At 45.6% G+C, this 18,073-nt stretch overlaps 1 protein-coding gene across 1 annotated transcript in view; it reads right to left on the bottom strand.

The window, feature by feature from the left end:
* The window catches only part of fermt1 (FERM domain containing kindlin 1), an 86,109-nt gene that overhangs the window by 50,343 nt on the left and 17,693 nt on the right, over window positions 1-18,073 (bottom strand). The window contains exon 3 of the mRNA XM_078230610.1: window positions 6,173-6,406. Coding sequence (XP_078086736.1) covers window positions 6,173-6,406 — 234 coding nt within the window. The remainder of the gene's footprint in view (window positions 1-6,172; window positions 6,407-18,073) is intronic.

The raw sequence follows: 18,073 nt of genomic DNA on the forward strand, positions 1-18,073 counted from the left end.
CCAGAATTCCGAGGCCATTGACACCTCGCTACCGCTGCCAATGAAGATGGAGAATTTGGCGCTCAGCCAAATTTCCGTTCACCGCAGTGGGACAGGAGAATCCTGGCTGCAAGAGAGGATGGATAATCCAGCCCCCAGTCTCTTCTGAGAAACTTTATCAAGCGCCTCCTGGAAGGCCACATAAACAAAATCCCCACAGACAGTCCCCTGCCCATGACTTCTGTCGCCTCTTCAAAGACTTCAACAATGGCTGGAATTCTCCAGTCTCACACACCCCGTTCTCGCTGCCAGTGAGAATGGAGAAATTTGATGCGCAGTCGAATCCCCTTTCACAGCAGCGGGACTGGAGAATCCCAGCCAAGATCAGAGAATTCCGGCCATCATCTATGCTTTACACGTCCGTTCTCTTCTCTCAGCAGTGAGAAGTTTTGAGGTATTCACCTACCCTATTCTTCATTATAGACGAGTAATTTCCCAGCAACAGATATTTGGTTAACAGGTATAAGGGTATTTGGGCAGAGTAAGGGTTAACATGGGACTAGGGAAACAGTACCACCTCCTCCGACCCCAATGGTATGATGTATACTGTCACATGATGGTAGACATATAGCAGAAGCCAGCATGGAAACAGCATGCTTGCATAGCTGTACCTTGTAGAGATGTATATAGTTATGGGGTACAAATTAATCGTTTATGTTCAACCATACAAGCCTTCCAGCAGGTTAATGAGACACCAAGCAACCCTACCACAGAAATGGCAGGGCTAGACACATTGGCCAAACATGCATCTGGCAGGATAAGGAGGAATAACTTGGATTTTCACTTCCCTTAAAGCGTAGAAAACATAGAGGTTTTTTAACTTATTTGGTGGGGAAACCTGTTGCTTCTGGTTTTTGATTTGATTTGATTTATTATTGTCACATGTATTAGTATACAGTGAAAAGTATTGTTTCTTGCATGCTATACAGACAAAGCATACCGTTCATAGAAAAGGAAAGGAGAGAGTGCAGAAAGTAGTGTTACAGTCATAGCTAGGGTGTGGAGAAAGATCAACTTAGTGGGAGGTAGGTCCATTCAAAAGTCTGATGCAGCAGAGAAGAAATTGTTCTTGAGTTGGTTGGTACGTGACCTCAGACTTTTGTATCTTTTTCCTGACGGAAGAAGGTGGAAGAGAGAATGTCCGGGGTGCGTGGGGTCCTGGCTGTTTTTCCGAGACAGTGGGAAGTGTAGACAGAGTCAATGGATGGGAGGCTGGTTTGTGTGATGGACTGGGCTACAGTCATGACCATTTGAAGTTTCTTGCAGTCTTAGGCAGAGCAGGAGCTATACCAAGCTGTGATACGATCAGAAAGAATGCTTTCTGTGATGCATCTGTAAACATTGGTGAGAGTCGGGACATGCCAAATTTCCTTAGTCTTCTGAGAAAGTAGAGGCGTTGGTGGCATTTCTTAACTATAGTGTTGGCATGGGGGGACCAGGACAGGTTGTTGGTGATCTGGACACCTAAAACTTGAAGAGTTTTGAAGAGTTGAAGAGGAGTGAATTGGGATTGCACAACTCCAATGACAATTGGCCACAAGGAACGTAGAGAGTGCAGAAACTAGACTGCAATGAAAACCAATGGGAAATGGGGGGGAAGAACGATGGTGAAAAAATGGCCAGAATTCTCTGGTCTCACACGCCCAACTGCCAGCGAGAACAGAGAATTTGGTACTCAGTCAAATCTTCGTTTACAGCAGCAGGACTGGATAATCCCAGTTGCAGGCGAAGTCAGAGAATTTTGGCCAGGATAGTGTGCAAGCTCCAAGATGGCTGATCGCACCTTCAAATGCAGTCGCCATCTTAAATGGCCTCCCAATTACTTCAGTGCAATTCTGGAAGTGAACTTGGGAAATGGCACCACTAGGAAATGATCAGAATTTTTGAAGCACGAATGAGGGCATCACAAGAAAAGGTCCGATTGTGTTTACTGTCGAAAACATGATCTGGCTGCAGAGAACAATCCTTTGGAAAATGTGAAATATAACCATTTGGAACAAAGGGTATGTTGTATTCATTAAGCTTTTGCTAACTTGTTTTTCGACTACCTCTGAACAAATTTCAGAAGAAATTAGCTGTGGAGAATTTACACTTGAAAGTTGCTCACAAATGTGTGCATTTTTTGGAACTCAGTATAAAATGGGCAGCATGGTGGCACAATGGTTAGCACTGCTGCCTCACATCTCCAGAGACCTGGGTTTGATTCCCGGCTTGGGTCACTGTCTGTGTGGAGTTTGCACGTTCTCCCCATGTCTGAAGCACCAATCACCTATTGATAGGCAAAGTTAAGTTTTAAGTTTATTTATTAGTGTCACAAGTAGGCTTATATTAACACTGCAATGAGGTTACTGTGAAAATCCCCTTGTCGCCACACTCCAGCGCCTGTTTGGGTACACTGAGGGAGAATTTAGCACGGCCAATGCATCTAACCAGCTCGTCTTTCGGACTGTGGGAGGAAACCGGAGCACCCGGAGGAAACCCATGCAGACACAGGGAGAATGTGCAGACTCCACACAGTCACCTGAGGCCGGAATTGAACTCGGGTCCCTGGCGCTGTGAGGCAGCAGTGCTAACCACTGTGCCACCGTGCTGCCCAAGTACCGCACCTTTGTTCTTTAGATTTATTATTGGCTGCTTCTATTTCTGCTACAAATTATGTAAATTAAATTATTGTCAATATAATTCCAACCAAGGGGAACAAAATCTACTCTGGGCCGCTTCTCGTCAAATGGATCAGAAATTTGAGTAAATTTGCTGCACACATTTAGAAATTTGAAGCAAACAGTTTGTTAAAATAGCACTCAGCAACATTTCAAACAGTTTACAATGGGTCTAGCTGGACCATTTTTGCTTCCTGAAAAATGTCCATCCCAGGAATTGTGGGAAATATAGTCACGAGCCCCCTGCTGTGAGGAAAAGGTGTGGCGGAATTTTCTGGATAATCTGTGCCACTCCACCTTCAGCCTCGCAAAAAATAAGGGCAGCTCGTGTCAAACTGCCCATGAATTTCGTGAAATTTGCTGGATTTGTGACATAAGTCCAAATGAATCTCTCTGCAGATATTTAGGGATGTGATTTCGTGATCACACCATGTTAATGATGGAATTGATGGTTCCAGCGCATAAGAGGCACAGGAAAGGGAAGCTGTTGAAAGTTTGGAATCTCATCCTGCAGATAGTGAGTTGATGTGAAATTGTTCATTTTGCCAGAAATAATTTTGAGAAAACTGAGCGTGATCTCACCTGCCATTCACACTTCGCTCCCACTGCAGCGAGGTCGGAGAATTTGCGTTCTAGCCAAATTTCTGTTCACTGCAGCGGGATGGCAAGATCCCGCCGACGTGAATGGTGATAAGATTGTGGCCACTAGAACCATAGAATCCTACAGTGCAGAAGGAGGCCGTTTGGCCTATCGAGGCTGCACCGACCACAATCCCACCCAGACCCTATCCCCATGACCCTAGCTAGTTCCCCTGACACTAAGGAGCAATTTGGCATGGTCAATAAACCTAACTTGTACATCTTTGGAATTTGGGAGGAAACTGGAGCACCTGAAGGAAACCCACGCAGACACAGGGAGAACGTGCAGTCTCCACACAGAGAGTGATACAAGCCGGGAATTGAACTCAAGTCCCTGGCACCGTGAGGCAGCAGTGCTAACCATTGTGCCAGGCTGCTGCCCCAATTAGTGGGCAATTTAGCATGGCCTATCTATCTAATCTGCATATCTTTGGACACTAAGAGGTAATTTAGCATGGCCAATCCACCTAACCTGCACATCTTTGGACTGTGGGAGGAAACCGGAGCACCCGGAGGAAACCCACGCAGATACGGGAAGAACGTGCAAACTCCACACAGTCACCCGAGGCTGGAACTGAACCCAGGTCCCTGGTGCAGTGAGGTAGCAGTGCTAACCACTGTGCCACTGTGCCGCCGTGTAAATGATAAGAAATTGCAAAGATTTGAGATTCAGAGGGATCTGGGTGTCCTAGTGGATGAATTACAAAAAAGTAATATGCTGGAACAGCAAGTAATTAGGAAAGTTAATAGAAGATTTTCATTTATCGTGATTCCAAAAATAGGGAGTTTATGCTTTAATTATACTTTAATGGTAGGACTAATTTAAATGTGGATTACAGGGTCAAAGGTAGGGTTCTGAAGACTGTGGAGGAACAGAGAGATCTTGGGGTCCATATCCACAGATCTCTAAAGGTTGCCACTCAAGTGGATAGAGCTGTGAAGAAGGCATATAGTGTGTTAGCTTTTATTAACAGGGGGTTGGAGTTTAAGAGCCGTGGGGTTATGCTGCAACTGTACAGGACCTTGGTGAGACCGCATTTGGAATATTGCGTGCAGTTCTGGTCACCTCACTATAAGAAGGATGTGGAAGCACTGGAAAGAGTGCAGAGGAGATTTACCAGGATGCTGCCTGGTTTGGAGTGTCGGTCTTATGAGGAAAGGTTGAGGGAGCTGGGGCTGTTCTCTCTGGAGCGGAGGAGATTGAGGGGAGACTTAATAGAGGTTTATAAAATGATGAAGGGGATAGATCGAGTGAACGTTCAAAGACTATTTCCTCGGGTGGATGGAGCTATTACGAGGGGGCATAACTATAGGGTTCGTGGTGGGAGATATAGGAAGGATATCAGAGGTAGGTTCTTTACGCAGAGAGTGGTTGGGGTGTGGAATGGACTGCCTGCAGTGATAGTGGAGTCAGACACTTTAGGAACATTTAAGCGGTTATTGGATAGGCACATGGAGCACACCAGGATGGTAGGGAGTGGGATAGCTTGATCTCGGTTTCAGATGAAGGTCGGCACAACATCGTGGGCCGAAGGGCCTGTTCTGTGCTGTACTGTTCTATGTTCTATGTTCTATACAGGACATTGATGAGACCACAGCCAAAACTTTCCAGTCCTATACACCCTGCTGCCGCCGCCAGCAAGAACGGAGAATTTGGCGCTCAGCCATATCTCTGTTCACAGCAGCGGGACTGGAAAATCCCAGCTGCAGGCGATTCTGGCCCACATCTGGAGTACCACGTATGGTATTGGTCTCCTTATTTAAGGAAAGATGTAAATGTGTTAGAAGCAATTCAGAGATGGTTTACTAGACTAATTCCTGGAATGGGCAGGTTGTCTTATGACAAAAGGTTGGACAGATTAGGCTTGTATCTGGTGGAGTTTCGAAGAGTAAGAGGCAACTTGGATGAAACATTTAAGATCCTGAGGGGACTTGACAAAGTGAATTACGGAGAAGAAGTTTCCTCTTGATGGAGAATCTAGAACTAACGCCACTGTTTAAAATTAAGAGATCACAGAGCATTTGAGTGAGTCTTTGAAATTAAAGTAAAGTTTATTATTAGTCACAAGTAGGCTTACATTAACACCACAATGAAGTTGGGGCGACATGGTGGCATGATGGTTAACACTGCTGCCTCACAGCGCCTGGGACCCGGGTTCAATTCCCGGCTCGGATCACTGTCTGTGAGGAGTTTGCACGTTCTCCCCATGTCTGCATGGGTTTCCTCCGGGTGCTCCGGTTTCCTCCCACAGTCCGAAAGACGTGCTGGTTAAGTGCATTGGCCAGGCTAAATTCTCCCTCAGTGTATCCCAACAGGCGCCGGAGTGCGGCGACTAGGGGATTTTCACAGTAACTTCATTGCAGTGTTAATGTAAGACTACATGTGCCTAATAAAGATATTTTACTCTACTGTAAGTTACTGTGAAAATCCCCTGGTCGCCACACTCCGCTGCCTGTTCGGGTACACTGAGGGAGAATTTAGCATGGCCAATGCACCTAACCAGCTCGTCTTTCGGATTGTGGGAGGGAACCGGAGCACCCGGAAGAAATCCACGCAGACACGGAAAGAACGTGTAGACTCCGCACAGACAGTGACCCGAGGCTGGAATTGAACCCGGGCCCCGAGCGTTGTGATGCAGCAGTGCTAACCACTGTGCTACCGCGCCGCCCCATATGCTTGTTGCACCATGATCAGCAGAATAATTTGAAGTTAAAAAAATACAGAAGAAAATCCAATTTAAGGTGCTCACCACGAGGTACCATGCTTCAATAATTTTTGGACCAAAACATCTTGTTTGTGGAATTTAGGGTATTAGATAAAATAATCTACTTACTCAGTGTCTTGCAGATGTCAACAACTGCCCTGAAGACCACGGAGGAGAAACTAACTTTTAATCTCACTGTCTTCAGATTAGGTAGCTGCAGTTTTAACGACTTGTGTTGCGGTGTGTACAACAATTTCGAGTCAGCTTGGATCCCATATTTATCCAAAGTCCAATGAGTCTTCAGAAGCCAACATTTCTTCTTTTCCCACCAAAGGGCATGATCTGACCAGTCCTGGGGCACCGCTGCATGAAAAAAAATATCGAGTTAATGTGCGTCATTTATACATCAAAATCAATCCGTTTTGAAGTTTAAATAAACAAGCCTCAAATTTGATTTGATTTGATTTATTATTGTCACCTGTATTCGTACAGAGTGAAAAGTATTGTTTCTTGCGCGCTACTCAAACAAAACATACCATTCATAGAGAAGGAAAGGAGAGAGTGCAGAATCTAGTGTTACAGTCATAGCTAGGGTGTAGAGAAAGATCAACTTAATGCGAGGTAGGTCCATTCAAATGTCTGACAGCAGCAGGGAAGAAGCTGTTCTTGAGTCGGTTGGTACGTGTCCTCAGACTTTTGTATCTTTTTCCTGACGGAAGAAGGTGGAAGAGAGAATGTCCGGGGTGCGTGGGGTCCTTGATTATGCTGGCTGCTTTTCCAAGGCAGCAGAAAATGTTGACAGAGTCAATGGATGGGAGGCTGGTTTGCGTGATGGATTGGGCTACATTCACAACCCTTTGCAGTTTCTTGTGGTTTTGGGCAGAGCAGGGGCCATACCAAGCTGTGATACAACCAGAAAGAATGCTTTCCATGGTTCATCTGTAAAAGTTGGTCAGAGCCATAGTGGACATACCAAATTTCCTTCGTCTTCTGAGAAAGTAGAGGCGTTGGTGGGCTTTCTTAACTATAGTGTCGGCATGGGGGGACCAGGACAGGTTGTTGGTGATCTGGACACCTAAAAACTTGAAGCTCTCAAGCATTTCCACTTCATCCCCATTGATGTAGAAGGAGCCAATCAAGAATTTTGGTGCATATGCCCAACGGGTTAAAGCGAGTGGTGCCCTTTTTTTTGTGAGTATTGAAACAATTTTTCAGCTGGTGTTTGGGAGCTAAATCCAGGAAAATCTATCCTAAATCTACAGGGAGGCAGCGGTGTAGTAGAGTTAATCCCTGAGACCCAGGGTAATGCTCTGGGGGCCAGGGTTTGAATCCCACCATGGCAGATGAATTCATTAAAGATCTGGAAATAAAAGTCTAATGATGACCGTGGAACCATTGTCGATTGTTGGAAGATACCATTGCTTAGGTTTTCCAAGGGAATCTCTGTGCTTACTTGGCCAGATCCACAGCAATGTGGTTGACTCTTAAATGCCCTCAAGGATGGGTATTAAACACTGGACCAACCAGTGATGCTCACATACCACGAACGAATAAAAAATAAAGTTGGGTGGTTAGGTTGCAAGGTGTGTTGGAAACTCAGAAATTGTTACAGAAATTAGATTCAACTCCTGATCGTGCTTCCCACTCTTCATGGACAGGAAGGCTCAGTACCGGTGCACGGTTAAATGTAGAGAGAAGGGGGAGTAGAATGGGGAGAAGGGGGTACACTGGGGTAAAGCAGGAGGTAAATATCCTGTGGGGGCCGAGAGGAGCAAATGGTTCTCTTGGCACTTCAAGGGGTAGTATCAATACAGTATACATTTTGCATTTTATTCTCAGTAAGTTTTATCCCATTCAACCTGGTCACAGAATCATTATACACAGAAGGAGTTCATTCGGCCCATCGTAACTGCACCAGCGCTCTGAATGAGCAATTCACTTAGTGCCATCATGCATCCCGCCTCCCCCTCACCATAACCCTGCATCTTCTTCCTTTTCAGATAACAGTCTAATTCTCTTCAGAATGACTCCAAAAAGCAGCCATCATAATCAAGGACCCCACTCACTCCGGACATTTTCTCTTCCACCTTCTTCCATCGGGAAAAAGATACAAAGGTCTGAGGTCATGAACCAACCGACTCAAGAACAGCTTCTTCCCCGCTGCCATCAGACGTACCTCGCATTAAGTTGATCTTTCTCTACACCCTCGCTATGGCTGTAACACTACATTCTGCACTCTCTCCTTTCCCTCTCTATGTACGGTATGTTTTGTGTGTATAGTGCGCAAGAAACAATACGTTTCACTGTATACCAATACACGTGACAATAAATCAAATCAACCAGCACACCTTCTTCCGTCAGGAAAAAGACACCAGAACCTGAAAACACTTAACAACAGATTCAAGAACAGCTTCTTCCCTGCTGCCATCAGAATTGTGAATGGACCTACCTTGCATCTTTCTCTGCACCGTAGCTATGACTGTAACACTACATTTTGCTCTCTCTCCTTTCCTTCTCTATGAACGGTATGCTTTGTCTGTATAGCGTGCAAAAAACAATACTTTTCACTATATCCCTACACATGTGACAATAATAAATCAAATCAAATGTTGGGCTGCACTGGACTCTTCCGTAGACAGTGCAGTGATTTAGATTACATGCAAATAAATATCATTTGGCTGTGCACATTGATTTCCTGCAGAGATTGGGACTGGACTCATATGGCGGAATTTTTCTGGCACGGTTGCCCGAGGTTCATATGATCCCGCCCAAGGCCAACGGAGAATGCCGTTCTCCGATCCTCGCCTGCCTCCAGAATCGGGGCGGGCGTGCTGGTTAAATTCCGGCCACAGCGACCTGGAACTATTCCATGAATACGCTTCAGAATGGCACAAGAATTGCACACTGTTCTGGGGAACTGGACTATGGAAAAAAAATGACATTTCTATTTAACTTTGATATCAACTAACACTGTGTGCCAAGTCACCTGCACTCTCGGTATTCCAAAATCACTACCATGTATAATTATATCTTCGGACAACCACAAACAATAGCACCCGTCCAGCCCGGTGCTGACTGATTTTCCAGTTCCTTTTATAATGATGCTATTGCTTCAGAGATCTACATTACTGCTCTAGTCCAAGGTCAGAAACTCCAAGGTATTTTATGAAGTCGGCCTAAACCATCGCCGCCCCACCCGTCACGGAATTGGAGCGGCTGAGGGGCGGAGAACGGAAATGTCCGTTGACCTCCGGCGGACATTTCTGCTCTTGCTCAAGCGAGGCCATAAAATCCTGCCCCATAAGTTTTGCACTTTGAATTTGGCACGGGTTAAGCATAAGATGTTTGACTCCAGGTATTATTCAAATGACCCACAAGGGAGCTTTTATCAAACAAAGTTTATGGTTGGTGCAGACTCGATGGGCCGAATGGCCTCCTTCTGCACTGTAGGGATTCTATGATTCTATTCTATTAATATAGTTAACACATAGAAAGAAAATTAGCAATAACTTTTACCAATTACAAACAAGGAAATAAAAAACCATTATGTTGTATAAGCCTTAACAGCTCAATGTACTGTTCCAACATAACATTCTGACCAAAATATATCCCCGGTTTCAGCTTAGCACAGAAAATACGGATGCTCATGTGATTTTCCAACTCTAAACCTGCTGTGAATTAGTCCTTTGGATGGAGAATTGAAACTCTGGCTTCTCCGTTCTGGAACTCTCAGCATCTCGAGGTAGAGATACAGCCACTGCTTGCCTCTATCTAGCAAACTACCAACAGCAAAATTGTCACTCCAGAAAAGTAAGAAAGATGGCTTCCAACTAGCCAGCAAAACTTCCAATGCCAGGGAGAGAGACAAAATACTGCATCCAGCTTAGAGTCTAAACACCTTCTAACTATAATGTGGAGATGTCGGTGTTGAACTGGGGTGGGCACAGTAAGAAGTCTCACAACACCAGGTTAAAGCCCAACCAGTTTATTTGGAATCAGGTGACTCACCTGATGAAGGAGCAGCGCTCCGAAAGCTCGTGATTCCAAATAAACCTGTTGGACTTTAACCTGGTGTTGTGAGACTTCTTGTCTTCTAACTAGCCAGCAACCAAAGCTGAAAGTAAAATAACTCTTGTGAGGAAAAAACTATCCCGTCTGAGCTGTCAATCATTCTTCCCCCCCAGCAATTCAAAAAAGGTCATAAACTCCCAGAGAATGCATTAGGCCCAGATAAAAAATAAATAAAAACACATTAAATCATTTAAGCAGCAATAAAAGGACGTCCAGTTAGGCAACTCGGTGCCTGCTCATAGAGAACATGATTAAAATACATTTCTTAAAGGCACAGTAGCGTCACATTACCTACAGTGGGTGCCTGAAAGCTCTGCAGAGGTACCGCCAGCAATGCTTTACAAGACCCTGCAAATCTGTTGGCGAAAAATGTGATCCAACAACAGCATCCTCTTGCAAGCCAACCAGCCCAGCGGCCAGGCACTAGTCACCCAAAATGCTGGGCAACACGTAGTTTGTATACCTGACACCAGACTCCCGAAACAATGACTCCACTGGGGACTCACGGCAGGAGACTCCCGGGAGGCTAATGGAAACACTTCAGGGATGTCCTCAAAAGCACCTTTGATGAGATCAAACATCCCACTGACTCATGGGAGATCCTGGTTCATTGGGGAAGGCACCAAACACATTGAGAAACTTGGTCAGGCTCGTGCAACTGTGAAATCGAGACATTGGAGGAGGGTCCAAACCTTCAAGGAACCCGCTTACCCAAGCCTTCAAGCACCACCTGCCCTGTATGTGGCAGGATGTTCAAATCATTAGACTCATTAGCGATCTCGGAACTCATTGAGCAGGAAACAAGTCATCCTTGGTATTGAAGGACTGCTTAAGGAGAAGATGATACTATCTCTAAGGTCTCAGAACACTCATGCTCTGTGCTGTCGTCCTCCAACCAATGGTGTACCTCCAAATGCAATCCCATATTACCCTATAAGAGGATTACTCCCAAAATTGAATGACCTGACACAGCATGGTCCTGGTGCTCTCTTCCCGAAATATTTTGGGTAATTGGTTTCTAAGATGATCCACCCTTGATTAATCTGTGCCGAGTACGTATTGTAGCTCCAGTTAATGCAGCAGATGCATGTCTAGTCCAGAATAGCAGGCAATAGCTGTTTCCAATGCATTGAATAAAGAACTTATCCACCATGAGTGAATCTCCATTGGTAGGTATAACTTTAAATTAGATAACAGAGACACAAAAGTCCGATCATGTTATGAACAGGTGGCACAGTGGCACAGTGGTTAGCACTGCTGCTTCACAGCACCAGGGACCCAGCTTCAATTCCCAGCTTGGGTCTGTGCGGAGTCTGCACATTCTCCCCATGTCTGCGTGGGTTTCCTCCGGGTGCTCCGGTTTCCTCCCACAGTCTGAAAGACGTGCTGGTTTGGTGCATTGACCATGCTAAATTCTCCCTCAGTGTACCCGAACAGGCGCCCAAGTGTGGCGACTGGGGGATTTTCACAGTAACTTCATTGCAGTGTTAATATAAGCCGACTTGTGACACTAATAAATGGACTTTAAAACTTTATTATTCTGTTGCTAGAATGGCGCATTAAGTATCATAGTTGACTACCAAAGCAAAACTGTTTACCCATAAGAGTCACCTAATTAGTTGGGATTTCAAGAAAAATTTCAGCTACCCTTCCGTATTCTGCATCATTCAAAGTGCAGATGTTAGCTGACCAGAATCAAAAATTCACTGTGGAACTTCACCTGCAGAACTTCCTCATGTTGTCCTTTTCCCTGGAATTCTATTGCTCGTACTAAAATGCATTACTAAATATGATTCACTAAACCACAAGTGCTGGAGCAATGGATTAACTAATGGAAAACCCCTGACTTGCCAGCTGGAACTTCAGAACAGCTCCCCTCCAATTTTCTTTGGCAAGAGACAGGGCTAAAGCTGTGAGACATTTGTTCTCATTACAGTTGCTTCTGGTTAAATTCTATTAAGCTACCAAATATATTAAGTAGCTGAAGAAATCTTCCTTGCAGCTGGATCACTCTGAGGTTGAACTGTGTTAGGGTCCCAGATCAGAAACCTCAAGGTATATTATGAAGCCAGGCTAGACCCCAAAAATGTTTCTGTTTTGGCGTTAATGTGAGGACAGCTTGTTTCACGCCAGGTGTTATCCTACTGACAAACAAGGGAGCTTTTAGCAAAGCAAATTGTACTTACCAACAGAGTTGAAATATAACAAATTAATTAGCTTAACTTTTAACAATTGAACAATACTTAAACATGGCAAGATACAATTCCTAAATGCTTATCTATCACTATGAGTCCCAATCAAGCACAATTTCGCTTATAGACTTAAACTCCAGTTTAAAATTAGTTAGCAAAACACAGGCATATTTCCTCTGACTTAGGTTACTAGGCCTGGAGCTTTCAGAAAGCCTTTGGAGAGAGAAACACAGGGAGATACTGCTTTCTTCTGGCAGCACAGGCAGCAACTGCACATATTTTAAAATGAAAATGAAACTTTTTTTTGTTCCTGCAAGTTTAGCTCCTCCCATTAACTACATGACTCTGTCTCTGTCCTAATCAAAACTCACATGGCTCTACATACCTAGTCTAAAATCTATGAGATCCCCTTCTACTCTTCTGAACTCCAATGAATACAATCCTAACCAACTTAATCTCTCCTCATATGACAGACCTGCCATCCCAGGAATCAGCCTGGGAAACCTTTGCTGCACTCACTCCAAAGCAAGAACATCCTTCCTCAGATAAGGGCACCAAAACTGCACACAATACTCCAGGTTTGGCCTCACCAACACCTGATACAGTAAAACATCCCTATTCTTACACACTCATTCTCTCACTGTGAAGGCCAACATACCATTTGCTTTCTTTACTCCCTACTGCACCTGCACACTTACTTTCAGCAACTGATGCACAAGGACACCAAGGTTGTGCTGAGTATCCACCTCTCTCAATAACAATCTGCCTTCCTATGATTGCTATCAAACTGGGAATCTCATAGAAACTTATAAAATTCTAATAGGATTAGACAGGATTCAGAAAGAATGTTCCCAATGGTGGGGGAGCCCAGAACTAGGGATCATAGTTTGATGATAACATTTTAGGACTGAGGTGAGGAGAAATTTCTTCACCCAGAGAGTGGTGAATGTGTGGAATTCACTACCACAGAAAGTAGTTCAGGCCAAAGTGTTGTGTGATTTCAAGAAGAAATTGGATATAGCTCTTGGGGCTAAAGGGATCAAGGAATATGGGGGGAAGGGGGATCAGGATATTAAGTTGCATGATCAGCCATGATCAAAATGAATGGTGGAGCAGGCTCAAAGGGCCAAATGGCCTACTCCTGCTTCTGGTTTCTATGTTCCTATGTCTCATAGTTCACCAAGATCCTGAAATTTGCAGGGACAGCCATTGCTGCTGGGAGGACTAACGTGGACCACATTGCCCAGATAGGAGGCCTCCCCACGCTCCGCCTTGACAAGTCTGCAAGGAGGCCACCAAGGTTCACCAGGTGGTATGCTCACATGGGCAAGGGCCCACACTGGGCAGTTAAAAAGTCAGTGGAAGCGGGAAGAGGTCCTTATTTGGCCACTTATGTGGGGCAACCAACCCCTCAGTGGGAGGGTCGTTCTTCACCTTCCCTGCCACTGGCAGAATGCCATGCTGTTGGGTAGCAAGGCACTCCACCCACCCCCTCCATGAAACCCAGCCCATAAAGTTCAGAAAACACTCAGCAGGTCAGACAACAATCGACAGAGAGCACTGCCCAGTTGGCATCTTGGATGTGGACCTTTTGGAAGATTTTGATTACAGCTTCTCGCAAGCGTCAGATTTGTGTGTGCATACATAGTTCTACCTCTTGTGTATATTGTTGCAAAACCAAAATGGGAATGTGCACATAGAATCCTTACAGTGCAGAAGGAGGCCATTCAGCCCATTGAGCCTGCACCGGCAACAATCCCACCCAGGCCCTGTCCCCGTAACCCCACGTATTTACTCTGTTAGTCCCCCTGACACGAAGGGGCAATTTAGCACGGCTAATCCACCTAACCTGCACATCTTCGGACTGTGGGCGGAAACCGGAGCCCCGGAGGAAACCGACGCAGACACGAGGAGAACGTGCAGACTCCACACAGACAGTGAACCAAGACCGAGATTCAAACCCGGGTACCTGGCGCTGTGAGGCAGCAGTGCTAACCATTGTGTCACCATGCCACACCTAGCTTCAATACAAACTCCTGAACATCATCCAAACTACGTCTAGACTTCAGAATACTGTTTTGCAAGTTATTACCTTCAAAATTAGCAATAATAAATAGGGTTTAGTGGCTTTATAATGGCGATATAAAATCAAGGAAATTACAGCACAGAAAATGCCTATTTAGCTCTTCACGTCAAGGCTGATGTTAGCTTTTCAATTGGGTCTCGCTAATTGCACAGTTTCCTCAATGCTGTGTTATTCTAAATATAATTTAAAACAAGTGTAGTCCCTTTGCCGATCATCTTCATTCCAGGTTTATTGCTGAATAATCTTATATCCTAAATGTATCATGAGAACTCGTCAGAAAATCATTGCAAATTTGTTGGGGTAGGTTGTATACGGCACCACTTTTCTCAATCAACATAGAAGGGTGGCCTGGTGGCACAATGGTTAGCACTGCCAAGGACCCGGGTTCGATTCTGGCCTCGGGTCACTGTCTGTGCAGAGTTTGCACGTTCTCCCCATGTCTGCGTGGGTTTCCTCCGGGTGCTCAGGTTTCCTCCCACAGTCCAAAGGTGTGCGGGTTAGGTTGGTTGGCCATGCTAAATTGACCTTTACGGTGGAATTATACCGGCATGTCCGCCTGAGGTTTGTACGGTCCCGCCAGAGGCCAACGGAAGATGCTGTTCTCCGATCCTTGTCCGCCCCTGGAATTGGGGCAGGTGTGCCAGTAAAATTCAGGCCCGAGTGTCAGGGGGGTTAGCAGGGCAAATACGTGGGGTTACGGGGATAGGGCCTGGGTGGGATTGGCAAGCTCCATGGGCCGAATGGCCTCCTTCTCTCTGCACTGTAGGGATTCTATGATTCTATGACTGCTGTGTTTAAATATTTCACAAAAGCACAAGGCTAATCCACAAGATCCATGTGAATGAATCTTCAAGACCTGCTGGGTTTCAAATTGTACCGAGTGCCACCCACATAAACTCCTTGACCTGAACGTTTTGAGGTTTCGTTTCTCACCAACCCGTGGAGTGCTGATTCCAAGTGCCCCTCTGCCCACTTCACGCGTGAATAAACGTTAAGCGGGTGCAGGTGGGGCGTCCGATACTCACTCGGGAGAAGGTCCCACCTCAGCTCTCCAGTTCCTCCAGCAACGAGAGCTGTACTGGGCTGGAGGGGAATTGCATGAAGATGCTTGAGACTACATCCGGGCACTGGGGGCCCAGGTAATCCTCAAGGAGTCCCAGGGCAGGGAGGGTAGGCTAGCCATAGGGTGGTGGGGAGGGGGGGGGGGGGGGGTGGGGGGCTGAGTGCTCCCCATTCTGCCCAAGGTCTAAGTTAGTTGATTTTCGGTCTTTTCCCATGTTAGGTCAACCGTCTTATCAGCCTAGATTGAGGCTGGATAGGCAACGACCCTTAAGAACAAAGTGCAAAGAAAAGTACAGCACAGGAACAGGCCCTTTGGCCGCCCAAGCCCGTGCCGATCATGATGCCCTAAAAATAAACCCTCTGTCCTACTCGGTCCGTATCCCTCTATTCCCTAACTATTCATGTACCCATCCAGATGCCTCTTAAATGTTGCTAATATGCCTGCTTCCACCACTGGCAGCACGTTCCAGGCACCCACCACTCTCTGCATGAAAAACGTACCCTGCGTATCTCCCTTAAACTTTCCCCCCTCTCACCTTGAACCCCTGGCCCCTTGTATTTGACACTTCCACCCTGGGAAAAAGCCTCTGACTATCCATCCTGTCTATGCCTCTCATAATTTTGTAGACCTCTATCAGGTTTCCCCTCAACCTCCGTCTTTCAATCCTAGTTTATTCAATCTCTGCTCATAGCCAAGTGCCACTAACTGGCCTCTTAAGGATCTCAACTGATGTAGGGGCGGGCTTTCTGTCCGAGGCCTTGCCCGGCCCAGTGTAAAATTACTGTGCAGTCGGGTTGGACAGGAGCCCAGAGGGAATCCTGTTCCTTCAGTGTCACGCTCCCTCCTAGAATCATAGAATCCCTACAGTGCAGTAGGAGGCCATTCGGCCCATTGAGTCTTGCACCAACCACAATCCCACCCAAGTCCTACCCCCATAACTCCACACATTTACCTTAGCCTCTGACACTGAGGGACAGGTTAGTACGGCCAATCCACCTAACTTGCATATTTTTGGACAGTGGGAGGAAACCGGAGCGCCCGGAGGAAACCCACGCAGATACGGAGAGAATGTGCAAACTCCGCACAGACAGTGATCCAAGCCAGGAATTGAACCCGGGTCCCTGGCGCTGTGAGGCAGCAATGCTAACCACTGCCCTCTTTAATACTGTGGAGTGGTCAGAATACACTGGAATCATTAACTTTACATAGTTTTAAATGCTGAGAAAAATATCCAGTTTCATACGTAATGGTATTTACTGCCTCCAGGTGATCTAAAACGCTTGAGTACAAATCCCGGAAAAATTTCCACATTGCATCGGAGCAATCCAACAATTGCCCCGGAATCATAACGAGAAAAGTTGTTGATGATAACTCATCAAAGTAAATATGTCTCACAGTTTTAGACTATGGTTCTCTTGAGGGAACATCTTCTGGAATGACCTGAACCCAGTGATTACAGCTGCCTTTGAAGATGAGTCAAATTGTTCTGTTATTGCTGGCCTTCCAAGATCATTGCCATGCATCTTGTCTATATCACTGAAAAACTAACAATCACATTCACAGAAACAGAATGAGGGCAAAAGATGATGTTGTGTCAGGAGATAGTTCTAAGTCAATGTTATATTAAGCAGCGCTACCCTTCAATTCCAAGGAATTAAATGTAATTTCTGAGGAAGCTTTAAAAATAAAGTTTAGTAATCATTATTTGCAATGCATGCCTCTTTCAGGTCAACAATCTTCCTTAGCGACTCAACTGTAATCCCACAGCGATGGCTGATGCCATTGGCTTCACACTGCTGGCTGTGAATCTTCACAAAGTGCGTTCCACATTTTTTTTGCTGATCTTTTGGCCACTCAGTGCAATGAATAAGATCTTGTGTTTGAACAGATTTATTCTCAATACGCAACAGCAAATTCCAACAGAATGTAACAGTGTTGAGGTTTGCAAACGGTGCAAGGGCGGCACAGTGGTTAGCACTGCTGCCTCACAGTGCCAGGGACCCGATGTGGAGTTTGCACATTCTCTCTGTGTCTGTGTACGTTTCCTCCGGGTGCTCCGATTTCCTCTCACAGTCAAAGATGTGCGGGTTAGGAGCATTGGCCATGCTAAATTGCCCCTTATTCTCCCAGGATGCATAGGTTAGAGGGATTAGCGGGGTAGAGTTTCTACAATTCTATGATTCCAAACCCAACCATAACCTGTCACCTGATGACCGAATCTGGTGAACTGGTGCAATGGCAATAATCTCTCCCTCAGTGTCAGTAAAACGAAAGAGATAGTCACTGATTTCAGGCAGCATAGTGGAGGACATGCCCCTGTCTACATCAATGGTGGTGAAGTGGAAATGGTTGAGAGTTTCAAGTTCCCAGGTGTCCAGATCACCAACAATCTGTCCTCCACGCTGACGCTATAGTTAAGAAAGCCCACCAAGGCCTCCACTTTCTCAGGAGGCTAAGGAAATTTGGCATGTCTGCTATGACTCTAAGCAAGTTTACAGATGCACCATAGAAAGCATTCTTTCCAGATGTATCATAGCTTGGTATGGCTCCTGCTTTGCCCAAGCCGCAAGAAAATATAAAGGGTTGTCCACTTAGTCCAGTCCATTACGTAAACCAGC

The sequence above is a fragment of the Mustelus asterias genome, chromosome 15 (genome assembly GCF_964213995.1).
Source record: "Mustelus asterias chromosome 15, sMusAst1.hap1.1, whole genome shotgun sequence".
NCBI lineage: Eukaryota > Metazoa > Chordata > Chondrichthyes > Carcharhiniformes > Triakidae > Mustelus > Mustelus asterias.